We start from the raw sequence: 17580 nt of genomic DNA on the forward strand, positions 1-17580 counted from the left end.
TACAGAACAACTGTTGCATTTGACTGTTTAATAGATGCTGAAGTGAATGTTTGTTTGTTTGTTTGTTTGTTTGTTTGTTTGTTTGTTTGTTTAGTGACTCAGACCAATGGCAGCACAGCGGTGATAAAGACGACGAGCGGATCTGAGACTTCTGGAGGTTCTGGTTTCATTTATATTTAATGTTTTATTCTGTTGATTTTTGACTGAAGACTCAGAAACCTTGTTACTACATTTCCCATGATGCTTCATCCATTGCTCTCAGTGATGTCAAAGTGATACTTGAGTGAAAGTAACGATGTTGTCTCAGGATTAAAGTAATTAAAGGTCTCAGCATGTAATCTGTAAAGTAACTAGTAACTAAAGTTATCTAACACAGGGAGTGGAAGTTTAAGTAGCAGAAAAGTACATTACATTACTGACAGCTGTGTGTGTGTGTGTGTGTGTGTGTGTGTGTGTGTGTGTGTGTGTGTGTGTGTGTGTGTGTGTGTCCTGCAGATGAAACCCCGGTCTCGTTCACTCCGTGGAGGAGCCACCTGGGGGCGCCACAGAGTCGAGGTGTGGTGACAGAATCAGTACAGTTAACTCAGACTTTTGATTACAGCTGAATTAAACTGTCAAAACGACTTTAATGTAACTTGGTTTAGATTTTACAGCCAGAGCAGCAGAGAGAAGAATGAGCTGCTTGAATACGTCACTTCTTATAATGAATCAACATGATGATGAGATATGAAAATAATCTTCAGTCTTATTTTATTGATGAGTGCAGAAAGTTTCTGGATCAAAATGTGTCATAGAGCAGCTGAGGGCGAGGCAGCAGAAGAAGACGAGTCATGAGTCCTGATGAGTCACATTTGTTTCTCTGTGTCCAGATCTGAACGGCTCCGCCCCTCAGGACCACATCTACAGCGTCATCGGAGGAGGGCGGGGCAGCAGCGCTGGTGACGCTGACGCATCATCACCAACAACCAATCAAGAGCCGGGGGAGGAGTCCAGCGCTCGCTCTGGAGTGGCGCTCGATTTGAATGACAGGAATTCAATGTACGCACGAGTCAGCAAGAAGGAGAGACAAGCCACGCCCCCTGTTCATACACCTGAGGAGGTGCAGGTGGAGCAGGAGGAGGAGGAGGAGGAGGAGTCTCCTCCGCTGCCTGACAGGAGGACACAGCTGGAGGGATGACGATGATGATGATGATGATGATGAAGATGATTAAGGACATGAGATGAAACAAAGAACGAGAGAAGAAGAAAAAAGAAAACATTTTTCACATTGAACTCTGAACACGTCACATGACACACGTCACATGACACGTCACATGACACGCGTCACATGACACACGTCACATGACACGTGTCACATGTCACATGACACGCGTCACATGACACGCGTCACATGACACACGTCACATGACACACGCCACACGTCACATGACTGATTGGTTTCCAGCCATCAGCTCAGAGCTGCTGTGGTTCTGGTTCTGGTTCTGGGTGGAGTGACTGGCTCTCTTCATGATCCAGATCCTGCAGGAACCTCCTCTGTCGGACATTTTAAACTATCATGTCTGAAGAATAAAATGATTGTATTTTGAGGAAATTGTTGTACAAGCGTTAATGTTTAACACACAGGACATTTATTGAGACAGGTAGAAGTGTAGCCACGTGGTTTTGAAGAGAGCTGATGTCGCTGTGACGTGTGACTCCGTCACTCTGACATGTTAGTAATTAAATAAGACAGCACGACTGAACCTGCTCTCAGCCTGAGAGGCTACAAGCTAATTCACCGACTCATTCTTGTCAATCAGCTGTCCTCATGACACTGAAACCAGACGCTGATGTAAAGGTTTCTATATGGTCCGATCTGGCCCGTGTCCACATAATGTTCTTCCTGGGCAGAACAGTTCTGGCTCTGTGGAGCGCTCTGAAAAAAGTTCTCTGCAGCTGGAACTATTGAAAAAAGTTGCTGGTGGTCAGAACTAAACTCCATGTGGACCCGGGCCTCATCCTCCGTTGACTGTTGTGGTTCGATTGATTGTACAGAGGAGGAAATGGTCGTTTGTTGTCTGAGATATTTGGTTGAGTAAACGTTGTGTTACAGAAACTGAAGATGATTTGATCCTTCCTGATTGATGTTAAATTATAACCAGCAAAACTGTTTCAGAGAAACATGTGCGAGTAGAAAGTTTGTCCTGATGGTGGCACTAGAGTTATTGTGCTAAGCCCACTTAGCTAACAGCTAACAGCTAACAGTCAAAAGTTCTGCTGTGGCGTCAGTTGTGAGATTCTCTTCCTGGTTCCATGAGCACAATCATTTCCTCAGTCACCAAACCTGCTGGACAAACCAGCACAGACCAGCCTGTTGTGTTCTGGTGCTGGGACGCTGGTCACCAGATGTGTCTACAACTTGTTTCATGTTGCAGTATGAGGAGGAGTGAAGAGTCAGTGAGGTCGTCACAGAACACAACCTGAAAGATTTTGGGCTCATTTGAGGAAACCTGAAACAAACTGTAAATACTAAATACACACAAATATTCATGCAACACTTTGTTTGTTGCTCCCGTTTCTCTCACAAGTTGAAGTGAACAATTTAAAAATGTTTTTCTTTTGTATATACACAAAATAATGACTTCTGTTAAAATCCAATAAGATGAGCCGTCCACCTGACAGGTGGCACATCAAGATGCTGGTGACCAGCTTCACCAGTAAGACTGTGCTGGTGGGCCAGCATTAATTAATGGGGCCTTGTTGGTCATCATGCTGGTCCACCAGCTGAACCAGCATCAAACCAGCACTAACCAGCATGGAAATCTTACTGTTCTATGCTTCTCCTCATTAGCTTAGCTCAGTTGCTAACGGGACAAAAAGTTCAGACATTTGTCAGAAGTCGAGCTTGGACCCGTCGTCCTGTCTCACTGTGGGTCAACCAGTTTATTCTGTGTCGGAGCAGCTTCACTAGAACTGGACGGTGACTCGGTTCTGATACGCTGCCACAGCTTCCTCTGTCTTGGACTCTCCGGCTCTCCGTCCACTCACAGGTCGACTCAGGACAGCGTGATTTTGGCAAACAGGGTGAAGTAACATGTCAAAGTTCACTGAATTCAAACAGATTCCACTGCAGTGAATTAAAGTGAACCTGCAGTGATCAGATCAGACGAGCAGCTGTGGAGTTCTGCACCATCTTGTTTTCTGACTCACTTTTGTACCAATGATTTGAACTCTTCTGTAATAAAAACGCAGACGTGCTGAACGAGAGCGACGCCGCAGCGCAACAGGAAGTTTCATGTGAAAGTGTCATCAGATTGCAACATTTAGAAAGTCCTGCTGTGTCATGATGACGCTCAGCTGACAGGAGTGTGTGTGTGTGTGTGTGTGTGTGTGTGTGTGTGTGTGTTGGCAACATCCTGCTGTGGTTAACTTGACTCACAGTTCAGCAGACGGCTTGCCAGATGAATAAAATGCTGGAAAGTTTTGACAGCAGCAGTCAGTTCAGCAGCTGAACCTGCTCGTGGTGACCGATCACGTCTGAGGCCCAGTTCACCAGGACCGGTCACGTCTGAGGTCCAGTTCACCAGGACCGGTCACGTCTGAGGTCCAGTTCACCAGGACCGATCACGTCTGAGGTCCAGTTCACCAGGACCGACCACGTCTGAGGTCCAGTTCACCAGCAGCTGAGACTCGGTCTTCTGAAGCCTTTTCAGAACAAACTGCACTTTTCATGTCAGAATATGTTCTGTAAGCTCAACAGTTAAGATTCCAATGTGACATGAATGCAGCAGTGACTGCAATGCATTGTGGGATATGAGGACCCAAGTTGGGTCAAAAAGAAATGTTGTATTTCTTGGAGCCTTTGAAATGGACCAAACTCAGACGTGATGCTGCAGCTGGTGATGGAGCGACAGAGTCCAGTCAGCTTCAGTTAGAAGCTGCCAGCAGGCAGCACCTGTTGCTCAGAGGTTGAGGCAGCATCTTGTTATCTGAAGGTGGTTGGTTCGATTCCCCTGGTACCTTTGATACTGAACCCCAAACTGCTCCTGATGTGCTGGTCAGCCACCATCAGTGAGTCGGTCTGTCACAGCTGCTCAGTGTGAGGACTGACTCTCAGTCTCACCATCCACCAGTCAGATCAAACCTCAGCATCAGCGAGTGATCGATCGCTGCTGATTCATGCAGCAGTGATATTAATACACAAACTCAGAAATCAGAAAACCATCAGTACTTTACTGTACATACTGTCAGCACATGAGCGATGTATGATGTATTATTGCAGCAGCTTTACATGTAACAATACATCATAATTCAATAAGATGAGATAATAAGATAATATTAATCATCCTGAAGGAAATTTCTGTGCTTTGTATACAAGTTTTTATTTTGTAATATAATAAAATCCATGTTTAGTATTAATAGCACAAATCTGAAAGTAACGTAAGTTTCCAGATCTGAAGCCAAACAGGAACATTTTATTCTTCAGTTTATTAATTTAACTCACAGATCAACATGTCTGGAGATACGAGGTTTTCACTGCAAAGTAACTGGAAGTAACTAGTAACTAAAGCTGTCAGTCAGAGTGGTGAAGTGACATCAGACTGTCGGTGACGTTTGTTGTCGTTTTAAATAGAAGTAGGTCAAACTGGAGCAGCAGGACACTCAGTGTGTGTGTGTGTGTGTGTGTGTGTGTGTGTGTGTGTGTGGAGCTGCACGTTGCTCACGAGCGAAGCAGCGCTGCGTTGCTGCTACGTGCAGCTCCACACACACACACACACACACACACACACACACACACACACATGGACGCACACAGAACAGGAGGGTGCAGAAGAGGTGGAGTCTGGTTATGTAATCAGTGATCTCCACCTACAAGCTGCTCATTGTTTATCATCACACTGCTACTGCACACAGTACACACACACACATACACACAGTACACACAGCGCTGCAGTACACACAGTACACACAGTAACACTACATGCAGTATTAATACTCAGTGATGGAAACTGGAAGAACTGCACGGCAAGAAACTGGTAACAAATACTGAATCATTATAATTCTATAATACTGTGATTTGTATCCAGATTACTTTAAACCACAGACACACAGCAGTGACAGTACAGCAGTACCTCAGCAGTACTGCAGTACCTCAGCAGTAGTACCTCAGCAGTACTGCAGTACCTCAGCAGTACTGCAGTACCTCAGCAGTAGTACCTCAGCAGTACTGCAGTACTTCAGCAGTACAGCAGTACCTCAGCAGTACTGCAGTACTTCAGCAGTACTGCAGTACCTCAGCAGTAGTACCTCAGCAGTACTGCAGTACTGTGCTGTGTTCTCTCGGTGTGTAACTTGCGTTCAGCGTGTGTGTGTGTGTGTGTGTGTGTGTGTGAGTGCAGGACAGTCAGTAAACAACAGACCTCAGTGGGGTGTGTTCCTGCACGGCTGAGCTCAACCAATCAGCTTCAAGCTCCTCCCCACGTGGTGCTCTTGTTTACTACGAGGCTGGAGAGCCACCGCGGGGGCTGCTGGGAAAACCCGGAGCGGATCGGCTGCTCAGAGCTCAACATGCAGATCCGGTGTGGTGCTGATTTACTCAGATCAGCAGATTACTGTTGTGTTTGAGCAACTCTCAGTCTGATTCACTCACTCTGGAAACAAACGTGACACACAGACTTCACCCAGGTGCATTGTGGGAAATGTAGGATCGAGTGTTCATGAAGGTTTGTGAGAGTTTACTTACTGTGACAGCAGCAGTCTGGATGTGTCTGCTCCACCTGCTGCAGCTGCATCAGGTCACTCTGCTGACATCCATCAGCTGATCAAAACAGATTATGAATCTAATATTGTTTTCTGTTTGTAGTTTCAGACTTCATGTTGATTTAACGTGTTGTTGATTGTTTTGTTCCATCTGACAGACTCGACTGTTAAAGATCCAGTTAAAGAACAAATGAAGAATAAAAGACTGACTCATGTTTCACATCAGCTCAGAAACACGTCGCCACGTCTTCATGTTGATGTTTGTTCAAACTTTATTTAACATTCATCTACGTTTCTCACCTGTTGTTGACTCACAACATTTAAAGTCTCACAGTGAATTAAAAGACAGACACACTCTTGTGATTCTGCTGCTCATCATGAAGAACTGAAGCGTCACTGACTCTCTGTGCTGATGTCAGGTTGAAACACGCTCCGCTCCAGATGTTCTGGTGTGATCCGGTCCGTGTGTTGTGTGAACCTCCTCCCTCCCTGATGGTGTTCAAACTGGCTGCAGCCTGCAGCAGCTCACACACACTCACACACACTCACACACACACTCTCAGCTCCCATTGAACGGTGGACAGTCCAGGTGTTGTGTTGTTGTTGTGTTGGAGCTCCAGGCAGCAGGTAGGTGACCACCGCTCCTGTTTCCTCCTGTCATCACACTGTGAATGTCTCTGCTGCTTCCAGCTCTGAGCGAACAGAGAGCTGCTGCTCAACTTCACAAAGACAATGAGCTGACTTTACTTCAGCTCGGTGCTCCTTCAGTGTGTTCAGGCTGCTGATCAACATCATTGATTGTGGATGAGTCAGTATCAGTCATGTCTGTTGTCAGAACTTTGCCTCGTGCTCTGTCCTGTAACCTGAGTCTTGTTGTTCAGACTTGAACACAGTGAAGAGTTTCTGAACTGAAAAGTGACTTTCTGGCGTCACGCTGTCGCTCGCAGTTCATGGTCAGAGCTCAGAGACGATTCAGTTTCATACAACTGCTGCTGCTGGAGTTGTTTTTGTGCTCATTGAGGACTCTTATTGTGGAGGGTGTGAACGCTGCACTGAAGGAATCTGATTGGTCCAGAGCTCAGAGCAGCAGCCAGGCAGAGGGGTGTGTGTGTACAGTGTTGTGTTATGTCGTGTTGCTTTGTATTTATGTGTTAGATCTGAGTGTGACTCTTGATGCATTCAGAGATATTTAGACGTGTTTGTGTCCTCAGTTTGAGTTTGTCTGATCTTGATGTTCAGCTGTGAACAGATCTGCTGTGAGAGAGCTCAGCAACATCCAGCAGCTTTAACATGAACACAGAAAATTAACTGGAAAATATTTTTTAAAAAACGTCAGATGTTTGTTGTTCCATCGGAGGATTTGATGCTTTACTTTGAAAACCAGCCTCAGCAGCTTCATGTTAGCGTGTAGGTTTGTTCACAGCACAGACGTGTTGAGACTTTACAGTTCTTCAGGTTCAGTTTTCAGTTTTATCAGATTACTTTGGGTACAAAAACACTTGGTCAGTGTTTGGAAAAGATCATGTTTAGTCTTTGGTCATCTTGACCTGCTACGCTGGGTGGCAGCTGACTCCTCCAGCAGCTCCTCCACCTCCTGATGTGGAGGTCAGGTCATGAACATGTTCCAGGGCGCTACAGATACATGAACTGTACATTCCATCCTGCCGACTCATAGTAAACTTTATATCTTTGATTTTGGACTGTTGGTTGGAGAAAACGGGTACACATGGAGATTTTCTGTCATTTTAATCAATATGACTGAACCAGTAATGAAACAAGAGTTACAGCTCCACCTGAAGCTGGACTGAGATCAGCAGCAGCTCCAACATCTGCTGGAATCTGTGTGCTGATACTGTACCTGTCTCTGCTTACTCTGAGTCACTGATTAACAGGAAACCTTAACGAGCGGGGGCGGGGTCTTCGTGTTTTATCACGTTGCCACGGTGACACAGTTTAAGTCCTGAAGGTGATGTAATCATCATCATCAGTGTCAGCATGATAAAGAAACATTTACCAACAGTTGGTGCCATCTGTTCATGTTAATCCTCTGTCAGTTAGTTACTGGTAACACACACACACACACACACACACACACACGCATGCACACACACACACACACACACACACACACACACAGCAGCCTGACTGTAAATGACACTTCAGCCTCTGAGTCACTGTGATCTCACTCAGATCAGTTTCCCAGCAGCCCCGGCTCTGATGCTGAGGGCTCCTGCGTATGTGAGTACAGGAGTATTTATTTACTTTTGTGGCTCTGCTGGAAGTTACATGTAAACTGTTAAGTTGCCTCCTGTGGCTTCAGCATGTTGCATCGTGGGTAATGTAGGCATCAGGTTTGATCTGGCATTGCACTGCTGTCAGTTTAAAAAGAAATGATGAAAATCAATAAAGTAGAATTAAAAATATCACCTTTTATATTCCACACGTTCTTCTTCTTTTTCATCAGCTGCCGCCTACATTACCCACAATGCAACTTGAGCCACTGAGTGACATGACTGGAGACATATAAAACTTTGAGGGTTCATGAAGTGAAGCACATTTGTCCTCCAGCTGCAGTCAGCAGCCAACATGGAGGTCAGCTCCGGATCACTGCTGCAGTCAGGCTGATCGACAGCAGTGAAGAGAAATCCACATTTTAATCCCAGAAGTTGGAAACTAATCTCTGAGCTCTGCTCCCGTCGGATCAGAACAGAACCTCCAGGAGCTGAACTGGACTGACTGTTTTCTGTTTGTGTGGTTCCAGGCAGACAGACATGTTACCAAAGACACGTCTGGGGAAGCGTTCTCCTCTCGGGGCGCTGGTGAGCTCCACCTGCCCGGCAGCAGGCCAGGTGACGGGTGACACCGGCGTCACCATGGAAACAGCAGCAGGACATCTGACAGCCAGCAGAGTCAAAGGTCACCCCGGGCTGAAGGTGAGATCGTCTCATCATCACTTATTTTAGAGTCTGAACAGAAATTCCCGGTGTTGTGTTTCAGTTCTGGAGAGCAGTGAGAGAAACCCCCTGCTGTGTCTCAGCCAATCACTGTCCCCTCCCTCAGGTGTACTTTCAGTGTGGAGGAGCAGGTGAAGCTTCAGGTGTGATCGATCAGCCTGACCTCATGCAGAGTGACGCTTCTGTCTGGCCTTCATCTCATCTCTCCTCCTGCAGCAGATCTGTCTCCTCCTGCATCGACGTCCCCAGAAGGTCAGATTTCCTCTCTGTCTCTCTGTCTCTTTGTCTCTGTCTCTCTGTCTCTTTGCCTCTGTGTCTGTCTCTCTGTGTCTCTGTGTCTCTGTGTCTCTCTGTCTCTCTGTGTCTCTCTGTCTCTCTGTGTCTCTCTGTGTCTCTGTGTCTCTCTGTGTCTCTGTGTCTGTCTGTGTCTCTCTGTGTCTCTCTGTGTCTCTGTGTCTCTCTGTGTCTCTGTGTCTCTCTGTGTCTCTGTGTCTCTGTGTCTGTCTGTGTCTCTCTGTGTCTCTGTGTCTCTCTGTGTCTCTGTGTCTCTCTGTCTCTCTGTGTCTCTGTGTCTGTCTGTGTCTCTCTGTGTCTCTGTGTCTCTCTGTGTCTCTCTGTGTCTCTGTGTCTCAGACTTTACATTCAGTATCTCTGCGTGACGTCCAGTACACAAACTGTGTGTCTTGTCGTCCTGCAGTCAGAGGAGTCCACACGAGGTGGACATGGACGAGCTGATGGCAGCGATGGTTCTCAGCAGTTTGTCCTGCAGCCCTCTGCTGCACAGCCCCGCCCACCAGGACACCACAGGTACAACAATACACGACGACAACAATAATAATACACAACAACATTACACAAAAATAATAATAATTAACAACAACAACAACACAAAACTACAGTAGATAACAACAATGACAAACAACAAAAACAAACTATCTGGAAAACACTCCATGTTTCAGCTCCTCTGATGGACTGTGGCGGTGGCGAGCTCTGTGGCGGCGGCGAGCTCTCTGACGGCGGCAGCAGCGGTTACTGGAGCATCGGCCACGGCAACGGCAGCCCGGCTCCCTCTCCACCAATCGCGGATGCCACTGTCAGCCCGACCACGCCCTCTGATGAAGGGCTGGACATGGAGCTGGAGCAGGTGCTGTTCGATGAGCCGGCGCCGCGGAGACGAAGGGTGAGGCGGTTTTTGTTTTGATCACAGGAAAATAAATGAACGTGGCGCAGAGAGCTGACGGTGTTTCCTCCTGCAGAACTCGGTGAAGGCGGCGTACAGGTGTCTGTGGCCGAGCTGCGGGAAGGTCCTGACGTCAGTGGTGGGAATCAAACGTCACATCCGGACAACACACCTGTGGTAAGACTCACCTGACACACTGAGTCTGTCCTTCAGGTGTTTATATGGAAGATTAATTCTGACAATTCAATACAAATAAATGTTGAATAATTGAAGGATAAGCACAAAGTAAATGTGATGTAACGATAAATGTAATCCTAATCACAGGATCTAATATTTATCTTCATGATAAAGTCTAACACCTGTGACCTTTGACCTCTCACAGCCGCGGCGGAGAACACGAGCGTTGTTCTCGCAGCGAGGAGGATTTCTACTACACTGAGATCAGCCAATGGGAGGAGCAGCAGCAGTCTCCTCCCCTTCCTCTCCTCTGCAGCCCCGCCCCCACCTCCCCCACCTCCTCCTCCCCCTCCTCACCTCCCAGCCCTCCTCCTCCCTCCCCTCCCTCCCCACCGTCTTCCCCGTCTCCAACCTGCAGCGCTCTGAGTCGCTCCGCCCCCTCCTCCTCAGGCGCCTCTTGGCAGGTCCAATCAGAGCACTCCTACCAGGTAGGGCGGGGCTTATCAACAGCGAATGTGTTTCTGAATGTAAACACATGACACACAGACAACATTTTTATTTTGGGTATTAAATATTATCATTATCATTAACCATTTAATATTCTAATTAATATTATAATAATATGATCATTATAAATGTGGCTAATATTTTGTATTGTTTTAGGCTCCACCCCCCAGTCATGTGACATCAGCAGCAGCACCGTTGAACACACCCACCTGTCGTCCGATGGCTCCGCCCACCAGCTGCCTCAGACAGGTAAATCCTTACAGAGATTTTAATCAGTATTCTCTTATCTCTGAGGCTGTTTGAGCTCCCAGCCTGGTGCAGAGTAACTAAAGTCCAAACTACACTGGAGCACACGGGTCAGAAATACTGACACTGATGTCATGACACACATTTAGACTCCAGTTAAACAGTCTAATTATGAATCGTGTCTAGTTTAATTTGGGCCCGCCCCCCTCCTCCAGCCTGCCCTGTGGTCCTGATTGGGCAACATGATTAAACAGGATGTGAGTCTTTGTGTTGTTTGACTCTGATGAAGACGCACATGGAGTCCAGACTCTGGACGGGCCAGCAGCTCAGTGTGACACCTGAGGCAGAACTCAGGTGTATTTTTATATGTTACACCTCTACTCTACTACACTTTACATATTTTTACAGCTGCAGTTATTTTTAAAATTTAACTTCAACATTGAAAAACATAATTTAACATATGTGTGTGTGACTTTCTCCTCCAAACTTCTCACAAGGTTTAATTTCAAGAAGTTCAGATTAGAGTAAACCAGAGTCCTCACAGTCTGTCCTCCAGGAGATGTTCAGGTACTTGTGTACAAACAGACTCTGGTGACAGTAGAAGTTCTGATCCATCTTGTTTCCTCCAGTACAGTAACAGAGTTCAGGCTCTGACATGGACTCAGAGTATCAGAGTAAAAAGTCTCCCTCTGAAGGACATTTGTGCTCAAAGCTAACTGAAGCTCACGTCATATTAATAGAATTCAAAGACTATTAAAGTTAAAGGTAGAATCAGTAGGATTTGTCCCAGCTGTTCCTGAACGCACCACAAAGACAGTCTTCACCTGGGCAGCTCCAACAGTATGAAGCTGAACTGTCCCTTTAACCTCAGCGGTGACGTGTGGACCGACACTCTGATGTTGTTTCACTGTTGTTCTGCACTGAGAACAAACTGTTTGCAACTTTCCAGCAGAATTTCAGGTTAAATTTTAGGTGTTTTACTTTTCACTGTTCATCCCCTGAAAGCCGTCTGCAGCTCCTGCAGACAAACGCACACTTCTCTAAATCACTTCTGTTTTCTCTCCTTCTGGATCCTGTACAGCAGCCTATTGTTGATTTCCTGCAGCAGCCGGAGCAGCCTGTTAAAACTGGTTTTATACTGGAGGGGGGGGTGAGCAGTGTGTGTGTGTGTGTGTGTGTGTGTGCTCTTGCTCCTCCCTGATGGTTTTCATTCAGCAGGAAAATCCCCTCTTGGATGGTTTGTGGTCACGTTTTCCATCACTCTGCCTCAGTGCAGTGCTGCCACCTGCAGGCTGGTGGAGGCAGTGCAGGATGTTTTTACAGCAGAGTGGAGAAACACAAAGGAGCGACAGCAGAGACTGACTCCAGATCAGTCATCAGAAGCTTTTCTGTAAACAAGCTCCTGAAATCAACATCAGTGATGAGATCAGTGATGACAGAAGAGAAAAGAAACTGAAATAAACACTCACTCTTCCTCTTCTTCTCCTCTTCCTCAGGGTTTGGCGTTTCGGGTGCGTTCGGTCAGCGTAGGCGAGCAGTGGCTGCAGCATCAGAGCGTCTCCTGCAGGTTAGTGGTTTATGGAACATTTAGAAAAGTTTGATAATCAATGATTTAGAAAATAAATATGACTTAAACGTGCAATGTTCCTGACATTTGAAGGAGCACTGTGGAGAAGACAATCAAACACAGAATTTAAATATTTAAATATCGTTTAGATAATTAATAATATTATTGAGGTGAAAATACAAACTCATTATACATTTATATTTTTTAAGTCCTTCTGTTTCTGCCAGTTTTTGCTTCCGTAGATTTTATATGTACAGGATGACTAAAAGTGACAGTTTGTTCTCAAGCCTGGATTCATTTCTGCCTGGAAACCATGTCTGAATAGGCAGTGCACCGTAGAGCGCATACCTCCGCCAAGGTCACTGATGCTTCTGTGTGTCTGTCAGGAGGATTCGAGGTGAAGCCAAAAAATGCCGGAAGGTGTACGGCATCGAGCACCGAGACCAGTGGTGCACGGCCTGCCGCTGGAAGAAAGCCTGCCAACGCTTCCTGGACTGAAGGAGGAAGAGCGAGCGGAAGAGGAGGAGAGGAGGAGGACTGAGGCAGGCTGAGGCCTTCAGCTCACCTGCTGGATGTTTTATATTCTCTGACAGCAGAAATATGTGTTGTTTTATACTCTTTCTACATTTTCTATACATGTCTTTTTTATTTGGAATGTATTTGTAGAAGGTGTTTGTAGACGTCCTGTCAGTTTGAGGCAGCTACGATGTGACCTTTGACCTTTGAGGCAGCTGAGCGAGTCCGTGTCAGGACCTGTACGTTACAAATGGACCCAGTAACCGTGGCAACACTCGGCTCAGAGCTGATGCTGCTCTGATGAATGTTCAGGCTCAGCTGGGTGACACTGGGCTCAATCTTTCTCATGAAGCTGGTTCAGGTTCAGATGCTGCCGCCTCACATCACATTTATGGAGTCACCACTTCTACGGGATCCCAGCAAGGCCAAAAATACTTAACTCCCATGTAAAGGAACAGTTCGCCCAAAACTGTAAACCAGTCATCCTGTCCTGAAGCAGCTGGAGATTTGATTTAAAACAGAGAAACAAACATCAGATGTCTCACAGTCTGAACGAGAGCAGCGTGAACGAACAGGAAGCTGACGGCCTCTCAGGGCTGCGCTGAACGACGTGAGGCAGCTTCGTGATTTAAACTCAACATGTAAATAAAAAGCTTCCCTCCGGACCGGACAGGAAGACGCACAGGTGTTCTCACTGAGCTCAGAGGGAGCTAACGCTAACACTAGCGCTCTGATGACTCACAGCAGGATCGAGTCGTGGAAATCGCTGCTCGCGGTGCTAAAAGAGGTCAGACTCAGAGTACTGAGGACTGAAACTGCCAAACTCAAGCATCTGTCAGTTAATCAATAAATGGCTCAATTCATAATATGCACCAAATATTAAATTAAAAATAAATTCAGGCATTCATTTATAAAATGTATTAAATTGATACTTATCTATTAATCTGCTCAGTCTGCCCATTTAACATCAAAACTTTTAATTGATGTATTCACTTTTATATTTATTTCATTACGGATTTATTTCTGTATTATTTGCTTTGAATTTTACAAAATAGTTCATAAATAAATGCAGAAAGAAATATTAATGAATATAAATTAAAGTACTAAAACAGATGGGAACATCAGTAAATATGGGAAATAACACAAAGTAGGCAAACAGAAAAAAATCACTTTGTCACATTTTATAAATAAATTAATGCCTCCTTTAATTTTTAGTGATTTTGGTGACATTTAATGAAATTTATGTATTCATGTATTTTCTGAGCTGTGTAATTATTTAGTAGTTTGGCAGTTTCTCCGTTCAGGAGCAGCTTTGGACCCCGACTAACACCACATCTGCTGCCTGTATTATAGTCTGTAATAAGCAGCTTTAAGGTGCCAAACAGGTGGACATCAGTCGGTCGGCTCTGGGCTCTAAAGGCAGCGATGGTGTGCCAGGCTCCATAAACTGCTCCCACACACTGAACCCAGGTTTACTTTACCGCCATTTATCGTATCAGGCATCAACATCGTCTCATCTCACCTAAACGAAACATATCTTCACTGTAAATATCATCACAGAGTTCGTCCTCGTTCATTTCCCATCAGCCACCATTCTTCATACGACCTTCAGTTCAGTTGTTAAATGTCTGGAAGCAGAAGCCATTTCCACTCGTCCCTGTGGAAACCACATGCAGTATTGATGAAGACATATGTTTAATTATAGAAACACAATGTTTTACACTGAGTCATATATATTTTATAATATCTGTAGAAATACAGATTATTAACATCAGAGCACAGTGACGAGGACGACTCCTCCTGAAGCCTTTAAACTTTCTGATGTTTCAACCATTTCTTTGCAGTAAACTGAGAATAAGGTTCTTGTATTTATATTCTCTGTACGTCCTGTTTGTTTCTGAGCAAAAGAAGTAAATGTTGATCATTGTAATCGTATCATTCTGAAGATGCACTCTTTTATACAAGATGTGAGGTTCTCATGTTTAAATAAAAACAAAGAAAAAGTAGATTTGGGCTCGTTGTCTGGTTCATTTTATTGTTTAGCAGACGGATCATTTTCAGCTTCAAGAACACGAGGCGGATTTTAATTCTGATGAGTAAGTTTTTAAAAAGACAAAACACCCAGAAATTCAAGTTAAAGCTGTAACATGAGAACTCTTTATTGTCTTTACTGATGGAAAACATTTCTAATCAATACGACAAACTGTGTTTTAAATAAAGTTTTTATTAAAGATGATCCATCACAAAGACAACAGAAAACAGAACACAAACCTCCTGAAAACTGATGATAAAAAGAAAACATGCTCCAGAGACAGTGACTGGTCCACTCTGACACACACACACACACACACACACACACACACACACACACACAGTTCTCAGCTGTGACTCTGCTGTAATAAATTATATGTACAGTCCAGGTCCATCTGTGACTCCATCAGAACACGTGAAGAGACAGTCATCACTCTGGAGTCTGAACACGGGAAAGAAATCAGACAGAAAGTTACGGAACCGTCACAAACAGGCCGAGACAAATAAGAACTGTGGTAGTTTTATATTCACCATTTATCCATTTTGTTTTGAGTTGACTCGCTCTTTCCGTCACAAGCAACAATTTTAACCTTGTCGACCTTCACGAGGTCCGTCACCTCCCTGAACTCCACGTCGTTGAGGACAAACGTCCACACGTTGTCACAGAACCTGTAGGTGTTCAGGGAGCCCTGCAGGACAGACGGACAGACAGCAGAACAGACTGAGACGGACTTCAAAACATCAAGAACATCCTGCCAGGCAAGATAAACCACGTGACTGAACCCGAGCGCAAGATATGATCTACAGAGAGTCGATCCTCATTTCAGAGCTGAAATCACCAAAGAAATCTCATTTCACTGTTTCTGCCAGCGTGCAGGGGAGGCTGTGGGTCAGAGGTCACAGGAGGAGGACTCACCCTGAAGTTAACTCTGTTGCGGACCCGACTGGCGAGCGCCGTGTTGATTGCTTTATCAAACTGAAGGAGGACCTGAAGAGCCAGCTGAGGAGTGATCTGCTGAGTCTGCACACAAACACAAAGACACAAGATGTGATTATCATCTAACATCACTCACCGTCCACACGCTGACACACAGTCAGACAGTTTCTTCACCCAGGTCATGAGTTGGACAACAACAATCAGAACATCTTCTGGACATCTTGTCATCAGGTTTGGTGCCTTACCAACAGATAACCAACCCTTAACACCACAAACTGTCATATGCTAAGCTAGGCAAACCACGTCCTGGCTCAAGCTCTGTACTGAACTCTGTCTCATTCTCAGGTAGGAAAGTTTATTTCCCACAATACCAAACTAATTCTTTAACGTTGACCTAAAGAGGCACTTTAGGGGAGATGTTTAGGTTTCTCTGTTCTGTGCAACATGATTCAGCTTTACTTCACTGAAACACAAACTTCCTCTGCAAACACAGACTGAACCGAACTAAAGTGTATGAAGCTACATGATGTATGCAACACTGCTCTGGACATCTGAAGAACCAGGTACATGCTAGCAGACACAACACTGACACATCTTAGTGAAGCTGGAGGACGCTACAGTCAGCAGATGCACGGTGTTACTGTTCAACACTGGTTTAAGCTATTCTGCTGAACTTTGACTCCAGTTTATCTGCATCTTGCTCTCAAATCGATGCTAATTAGCCGCAGCAGACAATGTGGCGTGTTAACACAGCAGTTAAAATACTTGATATTTTACTTCTATCTGAAACAAATCAGTTCAAGCAAACCGCAGCTAACGAGCTAAAGTTAGCTTAGTTAGCTGTACTGTACTATGCGCCGCCGCAGCAGTTAGCAACATGCTAACGGAGGCTAGCTGTGCGCGAACAACCCGTCATGTTTGGGGTGAGTATCACCTGTATGAGCTCGTCCAGACTCTCCTGGAGGCTGTTTCCCAGCGTGGTGTTCCTGTACAGCTGGTACGCCATGATGGAAACCACCGGAGGAACAAATAACTACAGTAAACTATCGTCTAAACACACTCAAAGCTAACGAGGCTAACAGAACTAGCCGCTTCCTTCCACAACAAGCGAGCGATTCAAGACAGAGCAACAACAAGCTAACGGCAGGGACACAGCTTCCGGTTACATATTTCAAAATAAAGCGACTGCTCGTCTACTATTTTAAAAGGTCTGAGTCAGACATCAAATCACTTTTCTGGCCAACGAATCATTTTATTTTATTTTCAATTTGTACTCTAATAATGCTAAATATAAATCTAATAACATGGTATCACCAGTTTATCCTGAGGTTATTTAATATCTCCTTTTATTTTGAAGAGAATGTCTCTTCCCGTCTCTGATTCTTGCTCTCTTGACGAAAGCTACGGAAGGTCAGAGGGTCCAAACCATTTTCAAACATTGTCACGTCTTTCACTGTGTTGTTGTTGAGTTTTATTGATCTATCACAGTTTAAGTTAGAATTCATCAATGAATCATGTTTTTTTTTTTTTTTTTATCTTATCAACAGTAATCACTGATTTTATTACTGACATTAAATTATCAACTTTGTTTTTATTGAACTAGATTCTCCTGGAAACAGAAAAACAAACCAAACATCAGAAACGCTTTGCTCATGAATGACAGTTCTGTAACTCAATGATTTATTGATCTCTGTTTAATCTGAAGCTGATCTATCAGACTGATGAT

General features: G+C 44.9%; 3 protein-coding genes across 5 annotated transcripts in view; 2 read left to right on the forward strand and 1 right to left on the reverse strand.

Moving 5' to 3' along the window:
* The window catches only part of LOC119018668, a 6898-nt gene extending 4786 nt beyond the window's left edge, over window positions 1–2112 (forward strand). The window contains exons 7-9 of one of the 2 annotated variants that reach the window (XM_037096520.1): window positions 95–157; window positions 496–555; window positions 870–2111. In XM_037096520.1, coding sequence (XP_036952415.1) covers window positions 95–157; window positions 496–555; window positions 870–1177 — 431 coding nt within the window. In that variant the 3' untranslated portion in view covers window positions 1178–2111. Of the gene's footprint in view, window positions 1–94; window positions 158–495; window positions 556–869 lie in introns of both variants that reach the window. The other variant, XM_037096521.1, reaches the window with a different exon arrangement.
* Window positions 1–16991, reverse strand: part of LOC119018675 (transcription initiation factor IIA subunit 2) — a 20659-nt gene extending 3668 nt beyond the window's left edge. Inside the window, exons 1-4 of one of the 2 annotated variants that reach the window (XR_005074829.1) lie at window positions 16789–16991; window positions 15834–15938; window positions 15449–15606; window positions 15220–15359 (exon numbers count right to left, since the gene is read on the reverse strand). Coding sequence is in view for 1 of the 2 variants with exons in the window: in XM_037096533.1 (XP_036952428.1) it covers window position 15359; window positions 15449–15606; window positions 15834–15938; window positions 16789–16860 (336 nt within the window). In the remaining variant the exon portion in view is untranslated. Of the gene's footprint in view, window positions 1–15161; window positions 15360–15448; window positions 15607–15833; window positions 15939–16788 lie in introns of those variants that run through there. The other variant, XM_037096533.1, reaches the window with a different exon arrangement.
* Window positions 6212–14808, forward strand: LOC119018661 (zinc finger protein 395-like). Its single transcript, XM_037096505.1, has 10 exons — window positions 6212–6366; window positions 8501–8672; window positions 8800–8945; window positions 9391–9500; window positions 9653–9873; window positions 9950–10050; window positions 10256–10538; window positions 10714–10806; window positions 12300–12370; window positions 12757–14808. The coding sequence occupies exons 2-10, from the start codon at window positions 8511–8513 to the stop codon at window positions 12866–12868; spliced, it is 1299 nt and encodes a 432-aa protein (XP_036952400.1). The 5' UTR covers window positions 6212–6366; window positions 8501–8510; the 3' UTR covers window positions 12869–14808.
* Window positions 16992–17580: the final 589 nt, after the last annotated feature.

This window comes from Acanthopagrus latus, chromosome 4 (assembly GCF_904848185.1).
Source record: "Acanthopagrus latus isolate v.2019 chromosome 4, fAcaLat1.1, whole genome shotgun sequence".
Lineage (NCBI taxonomy): Eukaryota > Metazoa > Chordata > Actinopteri > Spariformes > Sparidae > Acanthopagrus > Acanthopagrus latus.